General features: G+C 44.4%; 1 protein-coding gene across 2 annotated transcripts in view; it reads right to left on the reverse strand.

The window, feature by feature from the left end:
* The window catches only part of KIT (KIT proto-oncogene, receptor tyrosine kinase), a 60452-nt gene extending 43634 nt beyond the window's left edge, over positions 1-16818 (reverse strand). For both annotated transcript variants that reach the window (XM_037382976.1, XM_037382966.1), the window contains exon 1: positions 16692-16818. In XM_037382976.1, the coding sequence (XP_037238873.1) occupies positions 16692-16761 (70 nt within the window). In that variant the 5' untranslated portion in view covers positions 16762-16818. The remainder of the gene's footprint in view (positions 1-16691) is intronic.
* Between the last annotated feature and the right edge of the window lie 8558 nt (positions 16819-25376).

Raw genomic sequence — 25376 nt, forward strand, 5'->3', positions numbered from 1 at the left:
TTCCTCACATAAAGAGCAAGTCCACCAACTCTCCTTGCTGGCCTGTCTTTCCTAAAAACTACATAGCCATACATGACAGCATTCTAGTCACACGAACTATTCTACCCTGTCTCTGTAACTGCAACGAGATCATGGCCCTGAGATCACACACAGAGCTCTAATTCTTCCTGTTTATTCCCCATGCTGCATGTGTTGGTGTACAGGCATTTCAGAGAGGTAATCGAGCATGCAGGTTTCCCAGGAAGGGTGCAAGACGATCCACCATAGCCACCTGTGCCCTTGAGGTGGGCTGGCCTTCTGGTACTCACCTTGGGAGGCAGCTAAGGAACATACATCCCTACTCGGATTGACCTGGGCTTATTCCCAGTTGAATGCAATAGCATTGAGCATTGCCACTTTGGTCCCCTCTCACTGAGTCCATCCTCCCCCTCATCACACCACGGGGTAGCCCTCCTTCACCAGCACTCAGGGAGATGCTGGTGGTGGCCTGGCCTCAGCTCCTGGTGCCTGGCACAATACGGGCAGCCAGGGGAAGCACAGCACCCCGACAGCCTGAGCCGTGCACCCCCTGCTCCAGCAGCAGCCTCAGCACCACCACTGCGACGCCACTGCTGCCGGCTGGAGGCCTCGCAAAGCACAAAGCCAACCAAGGCAGCCCCTGCCTGCCGCTCTCCTTCCAACAACAGGAACCCAACGGGACACCTCGGCTGCGCGAACAGAAACGCACCTGCAGCCAACAGAGGCTCCCGCACCGTAACCCACACGTGTGCGCAGGCAGGGGGCTCCCCCCAGACCCTGCTGCAGCCCCTGCACCGCGTGCACGCCGCAGCGGAGGCGCCTCTCAGCTGCAGCGAGGGGTTGCTTCAAAGAGCCCCACAGCTACAGGCACAACAAACTCACTTACTTGCCCCTGAGGAAACACCCAGGCAGCCTGGCTTGTTCAGCTGCTCCCTCTGCTTCTCTCCTGGGATGTAGACAGCAGACTAACGACACGGGGGGTAACTGCAGGCTCCAAACTGCTCAGACAAAACCAGCCTGCAAAGCACTGCGCAGCCAGGCATCGCATTTCTCCTTCCTCCCAAAGCCACGTAACCACCCAACCATAGGGCACAAGGGCACGTGAAGGTCAAATGCAAGACATTATCAACAGATGTGCCGAGGAAAGGGACACACTGGAGGTAGCAGTGCATTGATTAATGTCATAACTGACCTTCTAAATGAGTGCGGATCTGTCAAACCATACAACATCGCTGTGATGTATGCAAATGCTGACAGGTGCTGCAGCAACGTACCCTTCCCCTTCCAAAGGCCAACTTTTTAGTCCTGCAAACAATCATCACCCCATGCCCCCCTAATGCACAGCACAGTATGTCACAGTTGGGCTGGATATATAATAGCCAGGCCTGAGCTGAGAAGGAACATTTCTCAAAAACCAGCACCACTTGCATTCAAAAACACATTCTGCAGCTCCTCTCAAGGGCTGGATTTCCCTACCCACACAGATAACAGACATTCAAGCAAAACAATCGGATAATTAGTTGGGATGAAGTTATATGCTCCAGACTTAATTCACTCATCTCACAGCTTTAGTTCTTCTTAAGGTATATACTGGATTAAGACCAGGTCAGATAACTGCTCCTCTTCCTGACAAATCCACCACAGAGTAGGAAGTGAAGGACAGTCAGACCACCTGCAGAGCCTAATTATGGTTTGTGCTCTGGGTTTTCATGAGAGCCTTCTTTCTCTCCCCGTCTCCCTGGGATGAAGATTTATTTATCAGTACTAAACCCAACAGGCAGTCCACCAGCGCCTGTTTTTCCAGCGCCACCAGAAATTTTCTACGTGAGGTCAACTAATCCCCTACACAAACTCACATGACTGAACAAATAAACAAGCATCCCACAAATAATAATTGTCAGAAAGATTAAGAAAAGCATAATTCCATATTTTTATGCAACATTTATGACTTTTACCTGCTCTCTCTCCTAGCGCTCATCCTACTTATTCAGGTTAGGGGTTCAAAATTTTGCAACACTTATTATCAGGACTATCTAGCAAGTTGTCAGAGAGTTTTTAAAGGTGGTAAACAACACAGCAGAGCATGACTGTCCAGAGACACAAATACTTCATATACTAGAGCTGGGGAAAGAAAAACAAAGAGGGAACAAGCATACTGTGGCACTCCACAACAAAAGCCATGATATTCCAGTTGATACCATCACTTGTATTTTGAGATAATCTTGCTATGGTTCCTTCTATGTAGCCTACAAATTCTCAGCAAAACAATTTAAGAACTGAATTATGCCTCATGCAAAGGATTCCCACAATGTAAAGGGTTTCTTTGTTGCCTTCCGAAAGTAATGTATCTCCAAGAAAAGTAGAGCAGTCGAAGGACAACAGGTTGTAAATGCAACGACTATCAGATCTGCTCAGTATTATGCACCTAAACAATGCCTGTCTTTAAAAAAGAATAATTAAAACAGTGCTTAGAAAGATGGGAAGACTTTATATCTTCTTTTTGGAGGAATAATTAAGTAACAGAAATCTGAGAGTTTAACCAACAATTTGTAATCCAGTGTACTAATCCCCACAGCGTGTGTCCATCTGCCATCTCTTGATCTTTCCTCAGACTGCTAATGCCTCACATCTTGAGACTGCTCCATTTGTACCACACCTGACACGTGACAGGGCTCTTCCAGGCCCACTGTTGCTCCTGTGCACTCCAGTAACACCAATCATACAGGTAACTACAGCCATGACACCAGTAATTTGGGAATTGCTTGTGTTGGCAGGATATAAATCAGGGATGGTAAGAGATCTCCAAGTGCCAAACCTGAAGGGATACAGCATCCCCTCCCAGGGCTCCATGTTCACCCCAGGCACAACCATGACTTTACAGGATGGAGGAACCCATTGTTACATCTCCAATGAAGGTTTCCAGGTGTAGGTGTGCATCCCTACTCTGTTATCTGACCCAGATGTGGGCATGTCCCCACCCTCTCTCTACCTCCTTATACCTTGGAAAAGGACACGGACTGCTACTTCAATATTCAGCTGAGTGTCCCCACCTCAGTGAAGCCCACCTGACCACAGGGACCCCACAGGACAAGGGGAAGAGAGGAAACCCATCCTCTGCCCCCATGGCTCCTGCGGGGTAGTGGGGGCAGATCATCCCACTCACCGACTGTGGGTCCCACTGCAAACATCAAACACTCCCCATACACTGCACAGCCAGAGTACCACACTGGGGTTCTGGATGACCCTCTAGAGTTGTCCTCAAGGGAAACTAGCAGGTAGTTATTATATGCTAACAAATACGTTGATAATGGCTTATAATTAATAATCAACAATGCAAAAAAAAAATATTGCAAAGTTCAGAGATGGAAAACCCAAGATCCATTTTGGATGTTCTAAATTTGTTTCCCACAGCTGAAAAGAGTCACTTCCACTACCCTAGCTTCTTCTTGTAACATAACAATGTTTAAAACTACAGTGCTAGGATCCCTTGTGAACAGGGCTGTGTACCCGAAAAAAGAAGCAGAATATATTACAAGCAGCTTCCTAAACCCTAAAAATGAACGGAGAGGGAGGAAAGAGGGGGAGTGCAGCAGTTGTGACTTCTGCATGCAGAAGGAACATCTGGAAAACAGGGCTGGAGGAGTTAGAAAAAGAAACAGTTCAGATAATACTGATAGGAAATGCAGGTCAAATTGCAGGGATATGATTAAGGACAGCAGAATGTTCCTGTAACAATTAAGGGATGTGCAAACAAAAAAAAAAGCTTTGGCTAAGGAGTGCACCATCCTGGGGAAAAAAATATGGTTTATGCTGGAGCTTTTCAGCCTCAGCCACAACACTTCTGTAGGACGGAAAAATCACATCAGGTGCAAGTCCACATCACACTCACAAGCAACTGGAAACCATCTCCAGCTGCCAAGCAAACAAAGGATGTGGGAGTGCGATGGAATAAGATGAAGAGTCAAGTGCTGTGGATTTTATTCCCAGCTCTGCCACAGATTTCCTGCACAACCAACCTTAGGCCAACAGGTTAGTCCCTCTGTGGCCGTTTCCTCTTTCAACTCTTATCTAAACATTTAAAAGAACAAGAAGTTTGTGGCAGCTCTATAACACAACAGACTGCTTTCAGAGAAACCAAACAAAAAAATCCCACCCCCTTCCACATTAAATTTATCTCAAACGTCTCCCACGACAGGGTCGCGGCACAGCTTCACAGTGCAGCCACAACCTGCTCACATCTAGTACCAGCCCTTCTGCAGAGCCCAGGGGACTCTGGCAGCAAACTGGGTTCATTGCTACCCAGTAAGAGCAATTCCATCTCCTTGCCTCTCCCAGGGCTGGGATGCACTGTAAGGGCATGGCAGGCTCCTCGGAGCTTCTGCCTCTTCCCCTTGTAGCTGTCCATAACCTTCATAGCCATCAGCAGTCCTCATGTAAGCTGTACAAATGCTGCACAATGAAAACAATGACCTGACCACGACCCGATCCCGACCACAATTTCTAAACCAGTTAACATTTTTTGATGACAAATGCACTGAGAAGCTAAACTTCAAGGGACAAAACGTCCGTGACTTTCATGTAAGATTGTGGTGATTGGATACAATTAGAGAGACTGCTCTCTTTACAGTGTCCCTTCATTCTGGGCACTGGGTTCATTTCAAGGGCTGTCACACAGACCTCACTCACCGCATTTTTCAGTTTCTCATCTACAACAACATAAGAGAGCAGAAACAAGAGATATGTTTTATCAGTTAAAAGTAGCGGCACTGTTGTAGATGCAATGGTCTGAGGATATCAGCAAGACATGGCTTGCAGGGAGGTAATATCCTCCTGCAGCATACCCAGCAAAGCTGGAAAAATGAACATGTTTTCAGATACACAAGTCTCCTGCAGGTCTCAAAGAAAGAGAGAAGCAAAACTGCCTCTTTTACACAAGCGTAGAAGTCCTAGCCAAAAGCCTGCCTGGTCTTCTTTACAGTATTAGTTGGTCTTACTGAAGAGTATCACCTCTCCAACTCCGTCTCTTATTTGTTAAAGCCACTATGAAACCCGACATATGCTATGATGGAGATGAATTTAAGACCTTTCAATTTTATTTTCTTTGTCCTGCCATTTTGTGCCCCAAGGAAACAAATAAAGTGTCAAACTTGCATGTTAATCACACTGAAACAACTTTAATTTACTCCGATATATAAAATCTCCCAGATTTTTCAAAGGAGACATGCTATCATATGCTTACTTGTTTTGTTCTACTTCACTAAACAGACACTCTCCCTTATGCTAGATGAAAAGTTTAGCAATGGCAAATGTCAATTTTAAATGATTTCATCTGAAAGCTACATCAGATTGCATTTCAGCTTGGCTGTGGGGGAAAAGAAGGCTAGCAGTACGGGCTCTTACTTTGCAAAAGAAACCATCCATGACAACACCCAGGCTAGCGTCTTCCTCAAAGATACAGACCAAAAAAAGACCAAAGATGTGATTGTCCCCTGCAAGTGTCATGGGCTCTTGGCATATATGAATGCCACAAATCCTTACTGATAGAAATGCTGACCAGCTTCTCTGCCCCAGCTTCATCTTGGAGACTGAAAAATAAGTTAACTGCCACCGGGCATGTATTACAGGGTCTAGACTGATTAGGCTTCCCTGCAGAAATAAGTGGTTTGCTTCTAACCCATCTAACAGAGTCAGTGCTATCTGCTGACCAACAGACTCTTCCACACTGTGTGTTTCCCAAGCAGCAATGCAGAGCTCCCGTGCTTGCGCTTGCTCTGAAGTTTTGGATCCTCAGAGCTTGTATGTTACTAAGCAGAAAACCACAGGAGAGGATTAGCAGGGGCTTTGATGTTTACCCAGCTGCATGAGGGCAATCAGCATCCTCACCCAGCCTTCCCCTCCCCATAGACCCTTCACCCTGAATGGGAAGGGGGCAGAGGAAGGGCACTGCGAAGGGCAGAAGGCAGAGGCTCACCAGCCCAGCCCTCAAAGGCACAGCCAAACCCACACCATCTGCAAGCAAAATAAAGGAGAAATGGGCATCCCCCAACACAAAGAGCAAGTGTGGAGCCAGCCAGCCAATTCTCACCCGTGGCAAACCCAAGAGAGGAAGTGGAAGGAGGCTGGAACAAAGCTTTTCTTTATCATCTGTGAAGGCATGAGTGTGGGGAACCACAGAGGCAGCTGAACCTTGGCTGTGGCTGCGAGACACCCCCCTTTGCAGTGATGCCCCACAGGAAGCTTTCAGCTCCATGGTTTGGGATCGACCCTACACAGACCTGCTTCCCTAAACACCTTATGCCCCGGGAGGGCACTCACAGGTCAAGTAAAAGCCACTTGGTGCTTACCCCTTGCAGGGAAAACCGCTCAGGTGACTGAAGAGACAGCCAGCTACACCTGAAGAGAGGTTATGCACCCCTCCAAATGAGATGTAGTTAATCAGAAACAGCCAGCATGAGAGGCAGGTGGCAAGATGACAAACCCAGCCAGCTCTCTAGCCCCCCGCACATCCCACTCGCTAAGAGAGACACTCACAGGATCTTCAGGCAGGACAGTGTGAGCACTGGGCTGATCCCCTGCTTGCAGGTGGAAGCCCGCCGATCCTCCTGCAGGAGGTCTTGTCGCAGCAATCTGCAATGTAGCTAGCCATGCTTGGCTTCCTTATTGGAAGCAGGCTTAGCAGGGCAGATTCTCTGCACATGTCCTGCAAAACAAACGGGCGAGAGCTGCCCTATACACGCAAGTGCAACACTCCCTCAAGGCAGGGGCTGTGGCAAGTACCTGCACCTTCCAGAGACAGGGAAGCACCTTCCTCCTCCCCCAGCCGCTTTGCTTACACTTGCTGGGGCGAGGAAACTCCAGCCATGCAAACAGGCTGCTTTTCCTGCCTACCAGGCAGCTTCCCCCTCGGATTGCCATGCCTCACCCTGCTAATACAGCTAATAGAGGCATTTGTCTTTGTCACCGGCAGGCAGGTAGCTGAATGTAACTAGTTTAGCACACAAACTAGATGGCCACAGCAGGATCAAACGCCATGTGTCTTTCCATGGCTGGGTATGGCAACTTTCTGAATTCTCTTCTTCTGGGAAGTCATGGCTTTGGGGCTCTTTCTGTTGTTTTGAGGTTTGTTTTTTGAAGGAGCACCATATGCACTACAGCAGCCCCGTCACCCATCTTGAAGCACTAGGAGCAACAACCTGTTCTAGGGGATTGATTCATTTTATTACAGCACATTGACGCGCTATGGTCTCATACCTCAACTTCCCACCACAGAAGGAATCCACAGGCAATGTACTAATGAACAAAACCAAACGCAAAGCATGACCGACCTACCAGGTTTTTTTAAACTAGAACAGTCTAAGCTTAAAACAATTACCTGCTAATTCTCATTCAAAGAAAAAATACAGAGGACAGATAAATATGTAAATATGTACACACGGAAGTAGGATTTGCATAAAAAGAACAAGTGTTTGCTACAAGACTTGTCAGCATTGAGATTTATATACTTAGACTGATCCTTACTCCTACTGAATTATTGCTGCCTTCTCTCTAATTTCCAAAATTACTTATTAACCAGCTGTTCCCACAGTTAAGTTTTACCAACTGTTAGACACATATATAAACAGATTATATATAAAGTATGGAGAATGAGTAGAAGGAATGAAAAAGCACACTAATGCATAGTGTATTCAAATTCAGCTGTTATGCATCCAGCCTATTCCTTTAATGGCTTTTTCTCTTCACTTCTCTTTGCTGACATTTACATTAAAAGGTGCTGTATCTTTCAACTTCCATTTTGAACACATGTTCCTTGTAAGGAGCAACATGGGCTTGAAAAGCCCACTGCTGAAATGCAGTGAAAGGGTAGTTTTAATGAAGAGAAATGAGAAAACTGGAGAACGGCAAATCATTTTGCAATCTGAATTAATGCCTGTTTGGAAAAGGCTCAACTGAGGAAGGAGATGCTTTTGGCAGTGAGAATTCTAATTATTTCGAGTCTTGGCAGTAATTTCATCAAATAGTAGCAATTTCATTAAAAGGTGCACTGGTAATAATCTACATAAGGCCTCCAGAGGGGAAAATATACCAATAATTGCATAATTATGTTATCATTGCTCTTATGATGGACCACATTAAATACCACAAGAGGAGCACTGCTTTTTACTTTCTCTAGATATTTACTTCAGTACTTTCTCCTAGAAGATTACAGCAATAAGCAAGACTTTCAGATTAATAAACATGTTCACCAAATTTCGCAGAAAAGACACAGCTATCTTTTATGTATATATTACTTTGTATTCTCTTCTCTTTCACTGAAAGAACTGACAGATTCATGAGAAAAATGCTGGGTTTAGTAAGAAGATAGCTAAAGTATTTATATAGCTTTGTTACTGAAATGCAAGTAATAGCATCACATGTCATGTATCCACATGGCATGCAAATCCATTTAAGGAGCAGGTTTTAGAGTATTTCTGTATTTGTCCATATAAATTAACTTCATCTATTCAGTGATTTTCAATAAGCCTGCAATAAGTTAACTTCCCTTGTCTAACTAGCACACAAGCTTTGCTACTAACTAACATGTTGGTAAAAAATTCTTGCAAAAGCATTGTTTTACAGACAATACCAAATTGAATAAACTTATCTTTAATGGGGGGCCCAGTATTAGAGAAGTTATCTTTGCACTTCTGAAACTGTGACTAGGACAACTTCTAGAGGATTCATCAGCATGTTCTTCAGAACCTCCTAGGGTAAACAAATCTCACCTCAGGTAATACCCAGCAAGATCTGTCACTGATGTTGTCCTGGAAGGGCCCTGAATGCTTAGACTTTGATATATTTCCGACAATCCAGCTTCACTTCCCCAGTCTTCTGGCAAGGAAATATGTAACTCCACTGTTGAACTTAATCTCCGATGTCAGTAGAAGTCCCACTTGTATTTTCTGCTTGCAAATTGTACATGATTTCCTAGTTTAGTAATAAGCCCTATCACAAATTGCATATATATATGGCTAGGTAGTTGCTTAATGAAAAAGTGGTCCTCCTTCCCACCCCAGGAGAGATACACAAGAGAGCATCACACCGTGAGCACGGCCCAAGTACCTGCCTAAGCAGGGAATCCCACTTCAGCATCGCTTCTAGTGATATCCAGTTTATGGGACAAGACCAGAAATACAGGGTTTACTTCTGCTCCTTCCATTTGACCTCTTTTATTGTGCTGTGTACCTCAAATCCTAGGTATGATAATATTAGCATTACTGCAAAGTCAGCAATTTTATATATAATACCTGGAAGTCAGACGTGCTATGGAATAGGAAACTTCAACAGCTTGTGTTACAATGAACACTACTGGGAGGAAGCTTTTATTTTGTTGAAGATAACATAATTTCTTTTCAAAGTTAACAAGTTATGCTCATCCAGGCATAGAAAGCACTTCCATGCCATATAAAATAGCAAACAAAGAGGCTGCAAAAGTAAAGAATTGGGTGGCCATGGAGCAGCAGAAAATGAATGCCTCAGAACCAGGTGTTAGTGCAGAAGAGCATCTCAGGCATACAAACAGAACCACTTCAGGTAAAAATACCCTATTAAAATGCTTATTTAATTTAATATTACACAAAGTAAAAATGTAGCGTTTTTATAATGAACATTTTCCTTTTAGTAAGTAAAAATATTCAACAGTTATGTTGAAAATACAACAACATACATTTAAACTTACAACTCCTCTAATCATTAGAAACAATTAAAGGCAAAAAAAATTATTCAGGCTGTACATTTGCTGCCAACATTTAAAAGATAATCTAGATACTGAATGCATAGAAGTCAGTCACTGAGCAACTCTAGGCAGGTTGTGCCACAGCAATAAACGAGCCTTTGGCATCTGGTAGTTTCCTACTAGGTACAGAGAAAATATTTTCTTTATTTCAGTTCATTCACTACAACTCAATTAAGCAACTTGCCCATTCAAAGAGATGCTGCTGATCAAGAGTTGAAAAAAAACAAACATGAATGTTTCTTTCCATTGCCATTCTAAGAATAAAAAGAGGATGAGATGGAAGAGTTTAAATTTTTACAGCATAGTGATTAGAAACCACCAGTTTTGACTACAGATACGTCTTTCAGACATTAATTCTTTATTTCAAAACATTTCTCAATGAGTTTTTTCTTCCGAATTGGCTGGCTTCTATGTAGTGCTATTTATCTAACGGAAGAGCATTTCAGAGTTCTCATTTCCTTCATTGTGATCAATGCAAATCATCAGTAAAAAATCAATTATCTAATACAAGAAATGTCAACACTGTCTATTTTCATACTAAAACATACACATGAAGAATCAGAATAAGTGTATATATAACAAGCTACATAATTGCTTAAATACAGGCACAGTGATTAATCAAAGTAAGTATAACGTTAAGTGCAAAGGCTATATTTAATTAAAATTCTATCTCAATTGTAATAAAGGAGGTTAAACCTTTCTTTACAAAATGATTAAGTACAAATGCAAAACAGTTAAAATGAGGCTTACTGTTGGCTGATTTAAATCATGATTAAAATCAGATTTACAATGCTTTGAATCAAAATTAAACACATAGTACACAGGGAAATAACTATTTTGTTAAACCTGGGAGAGCACTACATTTCTTATCTGAAGTCAAATGGCAATTTTACACATCATATCTGGAGAAAATGCAAAGAAGTTGGAGAGGGCCAAGAAGAACAAGAGGAGGAGGAGTTACAAACAATGAGCCAAAAGAAAAGGCTGAAAAAGGTTTATCATAGAAAAAATAAGTCAAAGATGTCATGTTAATTTTCAATGTGGAAAATGTTACTATAAAAAGGATGGTGACCAGCACTTCACTATACCACCAGAGCAGGGAAAAAAGAAAGGATGAAATTAAGCAACCGGCAAGGGAGATTAGGTTAAGTATCAGGAGAAGCTTTTGATGTTTAAGAACTAGTTATGTACTAGAAAAAATGGGTGGTAGACTCTCAGTCTGCCTTACAGCGGGTTACTCAAAAGTCTGCTTGGGAAGATCTGCTCTGTCTGACCCTGGGGGAGAGCAGAAGACAGTCCAGATGACCTCTGCAGGTCTCCTCCAGCCTTACTCTTACAGTTCTATGAGAGCTTCTCAAGGCTTGCTGTGTCTCTTAGAAACCCAGCTGCAGGAGGCAGGTGAATGGGCAAGAAAGTCAGATTTCACTCAGCAAAGAATGAAGTTTCCAGTCCTGAGGGCTGCAGACAAAGCTTTCAATACATGACATCAGCGCAGCCATTAATTCCCAAACAAAAAACAGACTAAGAAAGCCAAGTGCAAGTTTTTAACCTCATGATACCCTTCAGCAGGAACTCAGGTAGTTCTAAACAGCCTAGGTACGTGAATACCCAAACCGCCTCTATTACACAGCTCATTGGGTCCTTTTCTCCCCTCCTGAAACATACAGGCTCTGAACGTCAGGTTATAACCAACAAGTTTGATTTCTTTTTCTTGTGCAGCTTTTGCACAAAGCCTTTCCTTAAAAGAAGTCCACTCCCACGTCACAAGGAACATGTATACCCACCATAAGCCAAGTAGTGTTCTTCTGCTTAAGACAATCACTGATGGGAAAAGAAAGGAGATATAGGACTAACATGGCATTTGCCAGGCTTCCAAAGAACCTGTAAGATATATATCTCCCTGACTTTCAAATTTCCCTGCCACGGTTTCCATCTCTTAACTTAAATCAGCCCATGCGTCCGCTTTATCACTTAGATTTACAACTGCCAGTGCCTAGTTGACCAGCGACCTCTTCTCTGTATCAGATACTTAATGATTATGTTACATGATTACGGACTCAGCTGCCAAGATGACATTTAAAATCATAGACATTTAATGCTGTCAGCTCCCCAGTGACAAAACCCCTGTAGCTGATAATGTTACTAAATGACGCTTCATTTTAGTTACAATTTCCAGGAATGATCCCTGTGGAGCAGCCCAGGAGCTGCATAGCATGGTAGCAGTGTTAGAAACTTTTCTGTTATTTACATGTCTCTTTGCTATCAAAGATAATATAACCAAGAGCCTTACGTGCTGTACAAGAAAAAAAAAATAATCTGTTGCAACAAGGAAAAGATCATTAAAAATCCATTTAAAGGTATATCTGAAAACTTATGTTTTCAGAATAAATCAATTTAATCCCCAAGAGTAAATCCACTGGCAGATTAACATTTACTGTGCTTACTAATTGGTATACACTAGAAAATAAGAGTCGCGTTCTCCCTTCAAACACAGATGTTTACACTCCCCCTTATGCTTTTATCACTAACGGCAGCAATCTTGGCCAGTGGACAAACAATACACTTCAGTTGTGATTAGGTTTGGCAACCAGCCAACGAGACCGCTCACACGTGTAAAATTACATCCATTTATGACTGTTTGCAGGACTCATTGTCAAAGAGAGTCCTTTCAGAAAAAAGCCCTTCTAGTTTCCTAAAAGTCACTGAAAAAGCCAAGCACAATACTTCTGCAGTAAAATAATATGGAAGAGTAATAATAATTTTAAATTCCTTTTATGCCAAATCCTAGTAATTTGTATGTGCATTCTCTTCAGATTTTTTTTTAAATAAATGTCCGAAAGATGTAACACACTGAAATCCAGATCACAACTTTTATTAGATGCCTTTAGCATCAGCGCTCTCCTTTCACCTAAGGTTACAATGAACACCTTAAGCTCTATCAAGACTGAAGAACCTCAACCAAGGGAGCTGAGTTTCTGAAGGACAGAAAAAACTGCATGTTGTTTCTTGTGCAGGGGAATATTCAGAAGGACATTCAGAAATTAAAAAAAAGGCAAAGTTTTATACTTAAAATGAGAGGGTACTTACAGTAAATGCAATGCATTAGGATATTAGACCTCATTTCCTCTAGCCATTCTCTGAACAGCTGAAAGAGACTTAAGGAAATGAGTCAAAATCCTGGAAGATGTTTGTACTAGATGAAAAAGAAAACAACATCTGTAAAATCATGTGTCACATACATAGAGCAAGACAATGTGCAGCGCTTGCTCTCTGCAACAGCATTCATCTTCAGGGACAGAGAGAAAAAGCTGAAAAGTGGCTTAACCTTGAGCAATTGCTGTCTCTCTTCTGCAAGATTGATATGAGATTAGATCGGTTGTCATGTATTGTAGATAAACATATATGTTGTTAAAACCCTTTGATGTTGCGTGGTTCGTGTTTCATCCAGAATTTGTTATTCCTTACCTTCAGATTACATCAGAGTGTTTACTGAAAGTTCAGGCTAGAAAGCAGCTTTCCTTCAAACTACTAATGCGTAGTATTTGGTATTTAGTTTGACAGCTCCAGATAGGCCTTAAAAATCTTTTGAATAGCTTACACTAACAATGCATTATAGTTCAGACAGAAATACAAAGAATATCATTAGAGTCTCTCACAACAGACCACAGAGAGAGAAAAGGACAAGTTTCACTACAAGAAACTCCTACTGACCGGGAGCATGACTCAGATGTTCCTCCTAAGACCTGTCCTGGCTTGTGTTTACAAGTGCTAACGACATATCCTTCCCAATTCCACCTGTGTCCTGGTGCAACATGTCCCTTCTGGAGGTGACTCAGGATCAAGCCAGGCACCTGCAAAGAAGCGTTACTGTTTGGACAACCGACGATAGGTTTCCGAGAGGGCTGAAGCAAGGTGGGAAGCCCACGGAGAGCCAGCATAGCCCAACAGTACTACAGCTACAGTCATCTGTCGACGAGAGGCTTTCTTGCAAAATGAGCACATGGAAATGCCTCCAGTCTCTATGAATGGTACTTAAAACAGGATGCAAATGGGAGTCTCACTTCTTGCCAAATTTATCACATTCTTTTATAATAAAGCCTGAAGAAAAATCACTTGTGCTTTTGCTGGGAAAGGCTTCCCAGTTGTAATGGAAGGAAAAAGAGTTGAGCATTGAGCAATCTCTGACATTTCCATTCTGCTCCTGGCAGTGGCCTTGGGCCGTGTTTCTGTGCAGCAGTGTGCAGCAGAATCTATACTGCCGCAGGGGAGGGAGGAAAAGGGGAGAGAGCAGAGATGGAAAACGGGAGTAAGGAGGGCACGATACTCAGATGGTTTGAGGGGGTCAAGACAGTGACTGAGTGACAGCAATCAAAACCCTCATCAAGTTCAATCTTCCTCTTTCCAAGCCTCCTCCCTCATGGCTGACAGGTAGCAGGAAAGCATCATGAAAACAGACACTCTTCCCTCTGGGCACAGGGAGAGCCTCCTATTAACTCTGCAGCCTACTGAAAGAAAAAAAAAAAAGGCTGTATTGATGGATGCTGAAAGGAACCATGTCCAGTCTTCCATGACCACAGGATGGAAATGCCACAGAGACTCTGGCAAGAGTACTGGGGAGTGAGGGACAGGGTGAGCCTTGGGGGAGGACAGGAGAGGCACAGATTAAAAATTGTCCCAGACTATTGCATAAAATGGGGACTAGGCAATCCCCAAGTGGAACGAAAAGTAGAAGCATGTTAGGGTGCAAAAAAAAAGTAAGAAGGAGCTGTGGACTGAAGAGATGAATGGTTTGCCCTCTGAGAAGCTACATTAAGCTCTGTTTTCTATATCCTCCTTCCCTATTTGCAACCAAAGGAAGAAGCTGTCGACTAAAGGCCAGAGAAAGATACTTCTTATAAATCTGTACACCAATAAACAACAGGATAGGTCTCAATAGGGACAGTGGGAGATCATCCAGTCCAGGCATCTGCACCGAGGCAAACCCAAAAGTAACTCACAGGGTCACGCTACCTCCAGAAAAAACTACCACTGCAGATCAGCTCTGCCCCATCTGTCACTCCTGATGTCCCCTGTGTTCTTGCCAGGACACGAGCCATCACCCTGACACCTTCTCCAGCACAAAACTAGCCCTGAACACTATACCTGTGTGATACACAGATGATGTGCATACATACCCAAAGACAGTTGTCCTTTGCAACAGCAAGTCGTTTACACCTACTAAATAGTGTGGTTTTGTCAATACAAGCTTGCCCAATGTGCCCCCGAGATGAAGACTCCCACAAGTAACTGTCTGAACCCATAAACAGAGGAAGAATCACAAGAAAGGGTCCTTCCTTGTCTCTCTAGTACTCTGGCATCTACATCTCATGTCTTCCAGGAGACGCTGCCAGTCTGACCAGTTTCTCAAGGTTTCTTTAAGGACAGTCTAACCATATGACAAAGGATAACCTTTCAAGTGCAAGCAAGAAATACGTTAAGTAAAGAAAGTTGGTGGGTATTCATAATTTCAACTGTGGGGGTTTTTTAATATATTTCAAGGAATAACCCATTGGTAGGAGACTTTCCCATCCCTGTGGCCACAGCACTAGCATTTTGCAACATACGTGCGTATTTCTAAATAGGAAAGGCCAAATTGCCAGGTATCACACTCCATTTAGTTCAGATTACCAATAAACAAAAGGGAGCAAAGTCAAAAAGTTACTCCAAACTATGAACAAAAACGTTCATAAATCAACTAACGCCCACTCACATAAAGTAAAGTGCTTACAATGAAAAACCGTAAATCGTTACTCCTGTTAGTTGCTGGTGTTGGGCTTTGCTCGCTCCCAGCTGCGCGGGCAGGGACTGGCAGAGCCCAGCCCGGCCGCCCCCCCGGGCTGCTCCGCGGGGCTGCGCGCTGCTGGGGGCAGCACACGCTGCACACCTAGCGCCGTGCATCGCCTGCTCCATCCATCCCCGGCTCGCTCTTAGGCAAGCGGCAAAATAACCTTTCACGTTATCCGCTTGCAGACTTCGGTGCAGAGGGCCAAATTCCTCCCCGGGTGCAACTCCTCCAACACTAGCAGCTACCTCCTTACAGCACCTTCCTCTGTCGACCTCCAAATGCCCCTCAAGCCTGCAACACGGCGACTCCGAAAGCCATGTGCAAAGTTGGCCAGCGCTACAGCCTGATGCTGTATTCAAAATTACGAGCTCTCCGCGCTAGGACCGTGAGGTTAGGCAAGGAAGTCCCCTGTGATGGAGGGAGTGGAAGGGAACCTTGCAATTTATACCCGACACCCCAAAGGTTAGCACCGACCGACCTCCCAAAGGCCCGAGCGGCACCGCTCGCCCTCCGCTCCAACGCGGAGCGCCGGCAGTGCCCGAGCAGCCCGGGCGATGCCTCGTCCCGCCGGGAGCCGCCTGCGCCGACCCTCCGGGCTGCGGGCACCGACCGCCGGGGCGCGCTGGGGCACCGGGTCGATCGCCCCCCGCCCCGGGAGGCTTCACCTCTGCTGGGGAGCGCTGGACACCTGACGGCAGCGGCTCGCTCCCTGCCTATTGTTCACCCAGCACTGAACCGCGGGGACATTTTGTACTGATTACCGGAGAGTTTATTGCCAAAACACAGCCCGGCCCGCGGTGGTAGGGGTGGTGGTGGGGGGTGGGGGTGCTCCCCGCCGGCCCCGGATAACCGCGCACTGCAAACAAAGGACCTTCCCCCCACGCACCCCCACGGTGGGGCGTCCCGCAGAGGCAGCGCGGGGCGATACCAGGGCAAAGCGCGGGCTGCCGCCGCGACCCCCGGCAGGGCGCTGCCCCCGCGGAAGGGGCCGCCGGCGCCGAAGTTTTTCCCGCAGCCGCCCGCGCCTGCCCCGGCCCCGCCGACCCGCCGGGCTCCGCGCCCGCCCGCGGCTCCCACCTGCGGGGACGACGCTCAGCAGCAGCAGCACGGCGTGCGCCAGCTCCCAGGCGAGGTACGCGCCCTCCATGCCGCCGCCACCCCGAGCCCGGCGCGGCTGCCGCTCGCACCGCCCGGCGCGCGGAGATGCCCGAGCCCCGCGGGCGGGCTGCGGAGTACAGCCGGCCCCGCCCCCGCCGCCCGCCCCGCGGCGGCCCCCGCGCCCCCGCCCCGCCCCGCCGGCGCGGGCGCGGGCGCAGGTGAGAATCTCCCCCTCCCCCCCACCGGGGAAGGAGGGCGTCCCGATGTGCGCGGCGGGGTCACCACGAAGACCCAGACCCACCCCCAGCCCCCAAACGCGACGACTGGAACAAGGAACAGCGCGCTGCCGGCCCGGCCCGGCTGGCACCGGCCCGCGCTGCGGGGCCGCGTGGGGCCGGGGGGGGAGCGGCCAGGCTGCGCCCGGGGCCCCGACCCAGAGGGAGCATCCAGCATCCCTCCATGGGCAGGTTCCCAGCCCTTCGCCTCGCTCTAAAATCCTCCCGGCTGGCTCCGGGGGGTGGCACAGCGGGTTCTACGTGCACCAAAGGTAACGCTGCTGCTCTCGCACCGCCGAGGTCTCAGACTGTGCCCACGCTGGGCTCTCGCCTAGGGAGGGTCACTCGGAGCACCAGAAGTGAGACTTAAAAAGAGTGCTGTGACACAAAAGGAAGAATTGGCTGGTTTGGTATGGGGAAGAGAAAGCTGACAGGGAGCTTAAACATGGAAAAGGTTCTTACAAAGAGGATTGTGAGCAATTGTTTTTCATGTCCCTCAAGGGCAAGATAAAAAGTAATCCATTTGGTTCACGGGAAAAAAAAAATACAGCTTAAATGTTAGGAAAGAACTTGCAAAGAGTAAGGAGAATTTAGTCTACAAATGCATTGCGGAGGAGAGGTTGTGGAATCCCACAGAGGGAGTTTTTTAAGCACCGATGAGACAATTGATGAGGAGGATCTGGAAACACTTGCTTCTGTAGCTGCAGAGCTGGAGTGGGGCTGCTCTTCAGGCAGAAAGAACACAAACTACAGACATGTCTGGTTTAAACACTGCTTTGACAGTGTCACACGCTGCGGAGGTGAAAGAAAGGTATATAGGGGACCCGGGCAAAGGAGCCATGCGTGCATTCACCCGCTGCCCTCTTCCCCGGGTGTGCACGGGCAGCACCCTGGCAGGCAGGTGGGGTAGCACATGCAGACTGTCAGAAAACCCAGACCAGCACTGCCGGATGTGCAGAAAGATGTAGGGGGCACATGGCAAAACCTTCACCCATGCAAAAGCATAAATGCAGACTACTTGAAATGTGTCGGTATAGATCAGAAAAGTTATTGAAGGTAAATTACTCCTTTTTTTTCTTCATCTTCTTTTCTTTTTCACTCCTGTCAGATTTTTCCCAAGGTTAATAGCACTGTCCCATACGGTCCAGCATGAGATGAAAGTCTTGTCTTATATGTTTAAAATGGCTCTCTCTGTTTCTTTACTCTCTTTCATCTATGACAGCCAGTCTCTTTTGATGGGTGATTCTGCTGCAAAATGGAATACATTTTTATTAGCACACCAACAATTTCAAAATCAAACATCATTTTTAAACCGTATTTCTCAGTAGGTGCTAGCCTCATCAAATTAATTCTAGGCAGAGGAAAAAAAATAGCTGAAATACTTAAATTTTTAGTGCACTCCAGATTTTCCAGGTGTCCTTGGGTTTTGTTTTTGTAGGAGAAAAAAAAAAAGAGTTGGAAATTTCTTATATAGATACTTGGAGCATTTACAGTTTAATTTCTTAAAGATGCAAAGGCAGCTCACAATATGCTATGAGAGGCTAACACTGAAACATTATCAAGGAACTTGTGTTGTTATTGTGACAGGTTTCTCCCTGTTCTTCTTGATTAGTGCTCTTTCAGTTAGTGGCCTGCCTTTACGTCCTGCACATCCCTGATCACATGAAGCCAAAGTCCACATGGCCCTGCATCATGTGCCTCATTTTCACGAGCATTAGCTGAATGTTAGATATGTCAAAATCAGAGTGGCAACAATATTCTCCATGCACTTTGCCTTAGCTACAGTAAGTGGGAAGCAAAGCTGAATTGGTTTTAACCTTGCCACTTCATTTGTCTTTAATAATCATAATAACAAATGCAGTTGCCCTTTCCACCTCTGCCCAATGTATAGCTCTGAATGCTCTAAGTTTTCTCATCCATATTCTATTTCCATTATAGAAGCAAAAGAAAGTTTTTTAAGCAGTGGAGGATTTTCTTCGGTCTTTTTTCTACCTTTGTCCAAAATACGTGAGCTTAAGCCAGAACGGGTCTTCTCTGCTTTTGCAGCCAGTCTCACATGCTCCTCTCTTCGGTCGTCACTGTCGTACTGTGGTAGTGTGTTAGGACAGGTAATGCCATCTCTCTTCATCATCTGCTGGAAACAACCTGCCGCAGGCTGACTTTTGTGGGAAGGGGAACAAAAAGAGAAATCTACAGACTTAGGAGACACTGAATACAAATGTGTAGATAAGAATTATAAGCTTGGAGAAATATGTGAAATCCTGTATTCCAAAAGCGCACTTCAGCTTGAAATCCTTGAAATGATTTAACATTTACGGACCAGGTCCTTTGAACAGTCAATTCAAAAGGTTGCTCTTACACATCCATGGGACTACTTACTGGAGTAAACATTGAATAGATCAATAATATTGGTAAGATTAAGCTAAAGTCATTGAACAACTGGTGCCCTAATGAAGGAGTTATGTTATTTCTGTATCTGAATGGAAATGCATTTGGAAATTAGCTAGTTTGATAGTTTCGAGGACTTTATTTTTCAGGACTAAAACCCTTTTTATTCTAAATCTTTACAGATTTCATATATATAATATGATACAAATAATCAGTGGGATCTATTTTATCTATGGCATGACATATCTAATGAGAAGAGAGGAAAATACCCTTCTGATATAGCCAATCAATGCCAGCTAGAATCCCTCCTGATAACCCTGTGGTAACAACTTCTTCTATAAGGTTATACTTTCCTTTTTCTAAATTGCAGATTGATAGATCTTAGTCTGGGGCATCACTGTTCCATATAAACTGTCAGCCCCAGCAAGCCTGAATTAACTCCTCTGTGATTCCTGAAGGCTTTGAGAAATTATGAGGGTTTGAAACATGTATCGATTTACCAATCGTTGTTGTAAAAGCTATCTAATTATTGACATAAAAGTTTGTTAAGCTTTTTAAAAGTGAAAAGTGGTTTCTGTCTTTTGCATTCATCTAAAACAGCATTTCTGAAGAGTGGCTGCCAGGAACGTCATATGACCACCGTGCAAAAATATATACTTGGCACTCCGTTGTATCTTAATTTTAATCAACAAAACCATAGCTGTGAATTTTCTGAGCCTCTTGTTTCTTAATTAAAAAAATAATTTATGAAATGTCTTGGTCTAAACTGTTGGTACAACAAGGTATAATCCAGCTGGACCTATTTTCTAGAAGCCTTGAGATTTTGGGACATCCTGTTGCATTTATTTTTTATCAATTTCCAGTTTTCTACACCCTCATGCTGACACGTAAGGGTGGATAAGTGGAGAAAACTGGTAGTATTTGATAGGCACATGTCTTAAGACTTCATCTGTAGATGGTAGGATTATAATGTCTTGCATACAGTTTAACTGAAAAGCTTCATCTATTTTTATCAGGGATGATACTAAAATAAATGCAGATAAAGCGGGCACCTTTATGTCATTCCCCCTGGGATATGAGCCTTCAAACTGACTCCATTCAGTCTTACTAAAGTGGGAGGTATCTCTTATTCCCTTTTAATCCAATTTTGTAAAATACTCACTAAATCCCATTGTGCCCGTGATCTTAAATCACCATTGCTATCCTAGTTAATTAAAGAGTTTTCCAGCATCGAATGTCAAGAGCCTAGATATGTTCGCCATTGAAACTTGACATATATGCTGTTTTTAAAGACATCTTGTATTATCACATGCATAGCAGACTATTGTAAACTGTTTTATCAGTATACGCTTAAGTGGAAAATAAAGGCTGTAATCTTCTTGATAACATTTTTTGTTAGTTTATAGCCTGCAATCTTACTAAGAAAAGAGATTTGTCTATATGAACTGCCAAGTACAGTTCTTGACTTTATCGCTTGCTGCTTTATTTGTACAGGCCACTTCAAGAACTGACTTCATGCAGCAGCTTAGGTCTTTGCAAGTGTTGTTTTGTCTTATTTCATTCCATTAGTGGTTTCTTCTTTTATTATTATGTTTATGAGTTTAACCTATCAAAATAATTGTGCGTTCTCCTTTCCCAGCTTGCTACCCTTCCCATCCTTCCTTGGCCTTCCCATGCACTGCAGCCTTGGGCTACAGACGTGGAGAGCCTTGTCCTTGCCCTCTCTGCCTGCTCCCAACAGGATATTAATGCCTTGGTTGCTGAAAACATATCCAGGCTCTGCATCTTGTGACAAGAACTAACTTTGCTTTGCAGTTCATAAAGAGTCCTTCTGTGTTTTCTCACAGTGCTTTGGCATATCTGAAATCTGGATAAATGGCTAGAGAGGGGTTTGGTGAGGCATTTTTCTTCTGAGCTGACTAAAGCCACATGAGATCCAGTTGACTCCTTTGGCATTTTTGTTAAACTGCACTATTTTGCATATGAATTTGGGGGTCAAATAACAAGAAAACTGAAACAAAAGCAAAACCTTTCCCTTGATTGAGGTGATATATGTCAAAAGTGTGATATGGAGAACAGGGTGCTCATCTTGCCTGTGGTCTCTGAGTAGATAAACTGAAAAGCTTGTTTGTTTTATCACGTCTTGTTTGTCACTTCACCTCTCAAAGTATCTTTCTTTAACCTATTTTAATGTATCATTATTTAGGTGCGTCATAAATTGCTTGGATCCTTTTTAGCCTTGCAAGGCATCTTCAAAGTTCTTTAGGTCCCATTTTGTTTACATCTTTGTTTAGTTTGCAGAAATGTGCTGGTTCCCCTTTGTTCAGCTTCAGAACTTGTTACTAACCTGGGCTGTACTTTACAGGCCAGCAGCCTCTCTTGACTCCTCCTGCCAGCGCTTCTCTCACATGCCTGGCCTGGAGCACTCGGCCTTTGTCAGGGGAGCATCATATGAGCCTCCTGCTCCCTCCTGGTCCCATCCTCGGTGCCTGCTCTGCCCATCTGCTTCTACAGAGCAAGGCAGATTTGTTACAACCCTGCCACCTTGTCTGGAACAAGGACATCAGTGTCCAGCCTTAAAAGCAACTGTTATTAAAGTCGAAGCATTTCCGAGAAGACTGTTCTTAAAATAGTAAACAGGCTGCACATGTGACCCATTTAGTATTATTTTTCATAGAAGGACCAAGAAGCCTGGTCTCCCTGGCTGCTTCTTTGCAAAGCTTGCTTCAGTTTCTGCTCAGTTTTGTTCAATCCCCAGGATGGCCATGGGCAACCGAACTTCTTAGAGAGCTTTTAGTTAGCACCTCCACTTTCGAGTGGGTAACTTTCATCCTTGGTAAAACAAGGCTTGCAGTTTGCAGCAGATGGATGAAGTATCGGCATAGCTAATAGCTCCTCCATTACCTCTCACTTCTGCCGCTGCAACTTTTTGTAACAATTGATACCCTTTTGTATGGGGTAGGTAACCCTGACCAAGGCAACACTGCGGTTCTTAGGTGAACCACACAGCAGGTATGTATGTATTCACATTTTCATTACAATCTGTCTTCACAGTTCTTGGTAAACAAACATCTCTAAGAGATTATTTTATATCAGTCTTATTCTGTTTTCATACAACTGTCTTGTACTGCCAGAGGCCTTTGGGGCTTTTTTTTTCCAGCAATGTATATTTGTGAATGTGGTGTATATTATAAGCCCCAAGCCCACAGTACTGATAGGTGGCAGGAAAAACATACACACTACGGGAAGAGTAAAAGACAGTCAAAGATGCATCCCCATTAGCAAAGTCATGCCCATCACGTCATCTAATCCTCTATTTTTTTCACCTGTAGAAGTTTTTTCAGTCTTTTTGATAAGTTTTCAAACTGAGGTGGTGCAGTCACCTGTGAAAATTTCCGTTTGTAGCCTGTTACCCAGTGTAAATGATCTTTCGCAGACACTTTGAACTACTTCTCTAATGGATGTTGGCTGCCTGGCGTCCTGGGAAGGCCTGGGATTGCACCTTGATGAATTTGCATTGTGATGACTTAGTATGTCCAGGCTGGATAACCAGAAAGAAAAAATTGCTTAATGAAGGCGCCCAGGACTAAAAATGGTATTTGTCCATGTAAGACAGGTGTTGTAAAGACTGCTGTTATTAATTAAATCATCTAGCTTTAGAAGGCTTGTGAATTTGGACCTTAAGAGGCAGTATTCTATTAAGTAGGATTGGTACTTCTTTTTTCTCCTCCTGTTCTGAGTTTAAGCAGGTTTAGTAGGGCCACATCAGTTCAGTATGCTCAAATGCAGTTAAATGAGTTTCAGGATATGTTTTCTGGGACCCTTTTCCTATTTTATCTCAGTTCTTTTAGGGACTTGATATTGAAATGATGCATTACCCAGATGTGCAATGTTTATCTAGATGTTTCTGCATATTTTTCTGTACATATCTGTCTGATATGGAATATAAACAACTGCACTGGTGTCAAAAATATATTCTAAAGACCTTATCTGGTTTTGTCCTAGTGTGTTCAGATGGTTCCCTCTTGTGTGTTGTCTCTGCTTCTGAATTGAAGAGCACTGCTGGCAAAACCCTTAATCCCAGTTGCTGACCATGCATACGGCAAGGCTCCAACTTGTGTACAGGTTCTCATGGTCAGAGGACTGCTATTAGGAAGTGACATCCGGCGGCTGCACCGAGGTGCATTCTCAGGGCTCACAAGCTCTTTGCACCTGCAGTGGAAAAGCTTTGCCTTCACTTCTGCCTGTTTTAATTTTTACAGAGCAGCACACAGGACCGGTTTGGGACAGGAAAGTGTCCAACTGAAACTGAGGTTTGGGATTCTTTGGGGTTCACACAAGAAATTGTGGAGTGTCCCTTTGCCATCTGCTCCTTGTTGGAAATAATGCAAATGTAAATGTCAGTCTTGCAGCTTACTAGCCCATTATCCCTCTAGGCATAAGGCCTTTCTTGCTCAGGGGTCGTGCATCCACTGGGACTCAGTTTTCACAACCAATAGCATGGTTTCTGTGTCTGCCTCCTTCCTGCACTACTCCTGTGTCATTCAGGCCTGCGTTTGTCACATCAGTTTGCAAGACGCTGGCTGTGAAATAGGCTTAGGAAGGCCCTGACCCTTGTCTCCCTAATTCCATCCCCTGCTGTGGCATTTCAACTTACTAGCTCTTTGTTTTGCTGCCACAGCTATTTTGAGGAACTATAGAAAAGACTATTTTTTCACCCCTAATCTAGCCCATGATCTGGTTTACTGTATGGCTTTGCAAACAGGGCTACTGCCAAATTGTGAGAGGAAAAGCAATGAGAACAAGCAGTAAGAAGGAACTTGCCTGCTAAAGCCAGTACCTTGCAAAAGTAAACCCTTTTATCCTGCAGGACACGGCCTTTAAGTACCAAAGTAAATGCCATGATGCCTCTCTCTGAAGCCAGGTGTGAAAGTACTTACAGGTGATTTCACCATTGTAGATGGACCACTAAATAGCCAGGTGTGAAAGTACTTACAGGTGATTTCACTATTGTAGATGGACCACTAAATAGCCAGGGCAGTTTAAACAATGCGAGGCAGCAGCAGGCTCCTCCTAGGAGCGGATATCTTGGTTATCTCAGAGCCATTTCCCCTGCCTTGTGTCAGCTGGCCAATTGTTCTGTGCCCAGTCCGGGCTGCTGCCGCCGCCTTTATTTATGCTTATATTAAGTGTTATACAAGTTGTCCGTTATAGGTACAATCTGTTAAATGCATGTTCTCTGATGTGTTACCAGCCCTCTCTGTACAGCCCACATATGGCCCATTGTTAACACAGATGTCAGCCCAGGAGCAGCTTGCTTATCTCGATACACCTCAGAGAGCAGGCAGCTCTTCCCTCCCAGCTTTTGCTCTAGTTCACGTGTCAGAAGCGGATCATTTGTTTGGGGCTTTGGGGATGAAATTAGTATAGCAATTAGGATGTGGCTGTGGCAAACATCCACTCATTAATCCATGACAACGGGCACTGGGTTTATGACAGTGACAAGAAGTCAAAATAACATGATAGGGCACCTCTTTTCAAAGGCAAATTTAACAGGGGCTGTTTGCTGAATCTGAATCTGAGTCTCAAGCTGGGGTTAAATCTTGGGGCATTATTATCTGTAGAATCTCGATGCTATATTAATAATTCTCACTATGCCACCACTGTACAGCTGATAAGCAGAAATATGCAGAAAATGTTGTAAATAAAATTTAGAATTCTTCTTTCATCTCTTTCACAGATGATTTCTCAGTTTCTCTAACATGATCATATGATGAGGCATGTGTTATTTTGACCCTTGAAAGCCTGAAAGAACATTAGCATCTTAAGTTCCTTTTCAAACACTTCAGAAATCCTTCATGTAAACAAACACTGGAGATGCCCAGGACGAGCATCACATCACAGCCCTTGGGTTAATGTTTGGCTGGTACTTTCAGCCACTGATAAAATAGAAAACTGCAGCCTGTGTTCAAAGCATTAACAAGGTCCTGGATCAGCACGT

This window comes from Falco rusticolus, chromosome 1 (assembly GCF_015220075.1).
Source record: "Falco rusticolus isolate bFalRus1 chromosome 1, bFalRus1.pri, whole genome shotgun sequence".
NCBI classification, from domain to species: Eukaryota; Metazoa; Chordata; class Aves; order Falconiformes; family Falconidae; genus Falco; species Falco rusticolus.